The following is a 4,837-nucleotide window of genomic DNA, read 5'->3' as shown; positions in this document are numbered from 1 at the left end:
TGCTGGAGAGCGTAAGGCACGAAGGGGCAGTACTGGTGGCACTGGGAGTACTGCAAGGACTGGGAGGCACCGGGGAGTCGGTAGCAGAAACAGAGGGGTGCTGAAACACTGGGAGGCAGCAGTGGGAGGCACTGGTGTGCACTGGGAGGGCAGGAGCAGGGAGGTGACCTGTAGAGTCCTGGCATCCCCACAGCCTAAGCAACCTGAACTAGCCAGGTGCTGGGTCTTCGACTCAAAAACTGTGTGGCCACACCCTGGCAAGTTACTGGGACTCACAGGAGTTACTGATGGGCAGTGGGGGACAGAATTTGGGGGTACTTTGCTGAAGCCAAGCAATCGTGGTCGCCCTCAGAGGCACAGTTCCCTCTTGACCCAAGCACCCCTGAATTCTGGCCCGTGGAGGGGTGTTGGGGGTGGCCAAAAGGCAGCACTTGCCATCAGACCAACATCGTGGCCTCAGGGAGTCTTGGTCCAACTGCAGATGTTGGTGGCAGGAGCTCGTGAGCATCTCTGAGCTTCAGAGCCATGCTCTCATCATCAGCCTGCCTTTGCTGGGCTCCGAGAATGAGTTCCTGGCTCCTACTCATCACAGCCCTGTCTAGTGCTGGTCCCTGTGGAATGTTTTGGGCTTCAGTTGTGCCAGGGGAGGTTTTCATTGGATATTTGGAAGAATTTCTCTCCTGGCAGAGTGGTGAGGGGGTGGCCCTGGCTGCGCAGGGAGGTGCTGGAGTCCCCAGCCCTGGAGGGGTTCAAAGAACAGGTGGATGTGGCACTTGGGGACATGATTTAGTGGTCATGGGAGTGTTGGGTTGATGGTTGGACTTGATCTTGGAGATCTTTTCCAACCCCTGTGATTCTCTGTTTAACACACAGCTTTGCTGGTCATATTGGGTTTTTAGGAGGTGTTTTATTAGTAAAGGAATTAGAGGTTGGAGTTTAGGGGCTGAAGGATGAGAGGGTAGGAAGTGTTGTGGGTGGGTTTATTCCTGAAACCTCTCCAGAACAGAGTGAGTGCTTTGTTGGCTGACTTGCTGTTCCTTTTTAGGAAGGACACATCAGACTGGTCAGAAACTGCTAATGGAGGTTCCCAAATGGATGCTCTTGCCTTGGAGTCTGCCAGCAAGGAAGCCTACTTCAGCAGGGTGGAAACCTTCACCATATCCTTCCAGCTGCTGAGCTGCCAGCCAGCCACCACCCTCCACGGGCTCTGTCCTCTCAGAGGCTTTCCTCCTTGAGCCCAACAAACCCTGGGGGAAGCTTTGGGCATGGAACTTCTAATTCCTTGGCTTTTGTCCTTAACCTGTGCACCCCCTGAAGTGGGCAGGCAAACCCCACGAGCTGTCCCCCCTGGTGTGTGCCAGGTATGGCTGGACCAACGTGGAGTGTGACACTCTGAAGTGCTCCAGCTGCCAGGCCTTCCTCTGTGCCAGCCTCCAGCTCACCCTGGACTTCAGCAAGTGTATGTGTGGGGTTGGCCTGGGGAGTTTGTGGGGGTTGTGCCTCAAAAATGGCTTCTGTAGTCCTGGCCTGGGAGGTGCTGGGGGCTTGATGTCTCTGGAAATAGAGAGTGAGGCAAAAAGTGGTAAAAATTCCTGCTTTTGTTGTCAGAGGTGGGTTAGAACAGAGTAGCTGCAGTTGGGTGGGGTCTACAAGGATCATCTGCTCCCCTTCAGGGCTCACCAAGCATTGAAACACCTTATTAAGGGCATGGTCCAAATGCCTCTTAAAGGCTGCCAGGCTTGGAGCATTGGCCACCTCTCTGGGAAGCTTGTTCTGGAGTTTGACCAGCCTTTTGGTAAAGAAATGCTTCCTAAAATCCCATATGAGCCTCCCCTGGTTCAGCTTTGAACCATTCCCCTGTGTCCTGCCATGGGATCCCAGGGAGGAGAGCTCAGCACCCCCCTGTCCACTTCCCCTCCTGGGGAAGCTGTGGAGAGCAGTGAGGTTACCCCATGTCCACACCTCCAAACCAGGCAAACAGAGTCCTCAGCTGCTCCTCACAGCAGCTCCTTCCTTCCAGGCCTTTCACCACCTCTTTTGCCCTCCTCTGGATGCATTCAAGGACCTTAATGTCCTTTTTAAAATTTTGTTTCCTGGCTACTCCTGCAGTTGTTGAGCCTGGAGCAAAGGAGGCTCAGGGGAGACCTTCTGGCTCTGCACAGCTCCTGACAGGAGCCTGGAGCCAGGGGGGGGTCGGGCTCTGCTCCCAAGGGACAAGGGACAGGACAAGAGGGAACAGCCTCAAGTTGCCCCAGGGGAGGTTTCAGTTGCCCCTGAGGAACCATTTCTTGCCCTGGAGGGCTGTGGAGGCCTGTGCCAGGCTGCCCAGGGCAGTGGTGGAGTCCCCACCCCTGGAGGGGTTTCCAAGCCGTGGAGATGTGGGGTGAGGGACACGGGGCAGTGGGGACCTGGCAGGGATGGGGGAGGGTTGGACTCTGACTCTAAAGGTCTCTTTCAACCTAAACAGTTCTATGCTCAGTCTGCTGCTCTCATCCTCCACTCAGTTTCTCTCATGTGAGCTATTGATGGCTGCTGGTCACCAAATCAGCCTGTTCAGGAGGTCACCCTCTAATTTTCCTTGATAAACTCCTCCCCTTTCTAAACTACTCAAGCCATCAGCAATGTCAACCCCTCAGCCCCTGCAGCATGAGTGTCACTCATGAGCCACCCAACAGCAATGGCCTGTGCTTCATCCCCCTGCCCACACCTTCATCTTCCTTCCTCTGCAGGAAGACATTTACTACCCCACCTTGTTCTCAGGGAGAGTGAGGCTTTGGTGTCACAGAAATGTTTTGGTTGGAAGAGACCTTTCAGATCCTCAAATCCATTGGAGCCTGCTCCAAATGCAGCTTGTAGTGGGGAGCTGCAGGAACGTTTCTTTAGGGGCCATTCTGAATATTGATGGGCTCTGTTTGCTCAGATTATCTTTGCTAAATAAACCTTGGCCTAATTATTCTGTTGGTAATGGCAGTGGCTTTGGAAAATCTGAAATAATCACAGGCTGGAAGAAGGGCTTGAAAAATAAATTAGAAAAAAATAAATTTAGGCCTGAAAGGTGTGGAGAAGTTTAATGAAGTATTAAATCATTTGGGGGGAAGTTTGATCTCCAGCCTTGGCTGTGGTTTGGCCCCTGCAGCCAGAGTGGAGGGGTTCAGGTGAGTTCAGCTGGGACTGCCAGCAGCCCAGGAGGTAGAACTGGCAAGAGCAAGCGTGGTGGCTGCTTTGGGCTGTGCCCCCAGGGTGGGCTCCCCTGCTCCCTGCTGGGATCTGGAGGAGGTTTTAGCTTCAGGGAGGTGCCAACCCCTCTGGTGACATTTTGGAGACAGCCCCTTGAGGCATCCTGCCTTTGGTGCTGCGTGGCTGCCTGCGGGGAGGCTGGAGCTGCAGCAGCAGCTCCCTGTGGTGGGGAGGAGCAGGAGGAGTCTGAAAGGAGAGCCCCAGGTGCTGACAGGAGGAGCAGGGGAGCCCTCCCAGCCCAGTGCCTTCCTCTCCCAGGCTGGCTTCCCCAGGGGTTCCCCAGGAGGTGGCTCTGCAGGGGAGTGGGACAGAGCTTTGCCTTGCAGATAAGGAGCGTTGTGTGGAGCTGAGGAGGGCCCTGTGCACTGCCCACGAGAAGTTCTGCTTCTGGCCAGACAGCCCCTGCCCAGGTGGGTGCCTCAGAGCCTCTTCTTCTCCTTCTCTGTTGCTGCTCTTGCCTCTGGCTGTGGGAATTGTTTGTCTTCAAGTTCTCCAAGCAGGCAAAGTCCTCACAGTCCCTTTGTCACTGAAACACACGGTGGCAAAGCAACAGCTCTGAGCAGCCTCACAAAATAAACAACCCAGCAGTGGCTGGAGCCCCAGGCTGGGCTGGACCCAGCCTCTCTTAACCTTTGTGAGGCTCTAGGGCTGTTAAAATGCTTTTTGGGTTGTGACTGAAGGGAGAAAGGGGAGGCTGGATGATGTGGGATGCTCCAAGCAGGGCAGAGCTCATCTTTAAAGCTGCACTGTGCAGGGAGGGCGGTGGCAAAGGGACTCTGCTTAGTTTCCTGAAAGCCAGGAGACTCTTCTGGGGAGAACTTGGCTGGACTGTCCTGCCCTGTGGGATGTGTTGGGGCTGGGAAGGCTGGTGGCACAGCTCAGGCCTCCTGGTTTTGCTGTCTGCAGATCGTTTTGCCATGTTGCTGGTGGAGGAGCCCAGAGCCCTTCTGCAGGACTTCCTGGAACGCTTCCAGAGCCTGTGTCAGCTGGAGCTGCAGCTGCCCTCCCTCAGGCCAGAAGACATGAAAAACATGGTGAGTTCCCACCCACCCCTGAGATGAGGGGAGCTGAAATGCCCAGTGACAGTGCTGGGCACACTTAGACTGTGCAGACCCTGACCAAACCAGCCACGAGATCCAAACTGGAGACTCCAGTGTGCCAGCTGGGCAGAGCTCAGCCCTGCCTGCTGGGAGCAGTCTGTCCTCCCCTTGGCTTTCTCCTCAGACATTCCCCACGTGGTGGTTTCACCTGGTGTTTCTGGAAACGTGCAAAAGAGTTTGGAGAAGCTCATCTGCTGTGCAAGCCCCTGACCAGCACAGGCACATGCTCTACAGTGCCCAGCAGAAGTGATTTTTAGGGTTCCACAGATTTTAGGGAGTTCTCCCTGATGGATCCCACCATTGTTTGTTACATCTGAGCTTGCCATGAGGTGAAAAAGCCTGTGGATTGTTCCTTTAGCTGGGATGCCACAAGACTGGAGACAGTCATTGGGTTGGGAGGGACCTCTGGGGATCACCTCATCCCACCCCCTGCTCCAGCAGCTCACCCCCAGCAGGGTGCCCAGGGTCACACCAGCCACGTTTGGGATCTCTCCAGAGCA

At 55.2% G+C, this 4,837-nt stretch overlaps 1 protein-coding gene across 1 annotated transcript; it reads left to right on the top strand.

Annotated features, from left to right (window-relative positions):
• Positions 1–634: 634 nt before the first annotated feature.
• On the top strand, positions 635–4,271 carry ZC3HC1 (zinc finger, C3HC-type containing 1; the record flags this gene model as incomplete). The annotated part of the gene is made up of 5 exons (XM_008947427.1): positions 635–747; positions 1,046–1,157; positions 1,309–1,459; positions 3,564–3,647; positions 4,144–4,271. Coding segments are annotated over 5 exons (588 nt in total), but the record flags the coding sequence as incomplete, so codon positions are not given.
• Between the last annotated feature and the right edge of the window lie 566 nt (positions 4,272–4,837).

The sequence above is a fragment of the Merops nubicus genome, unplaced genomic scaffold (genome assembly GCF_000691845.1).
Source record: "Merops nubicus isolate BGI_N331 unplaced genomic scaffold, ASM69184v1 scaffold37599, whole genome shotgun sequence".
Taxonomy (NCBI): Eukaryota; Metazoa; Chordata; class Aves; order Coraciiformes; family Meropidae; genus Merops; species Merops nubicus.
This window is presented reverse-complemented; position numbering and strand designations above follow the sequence as displayed.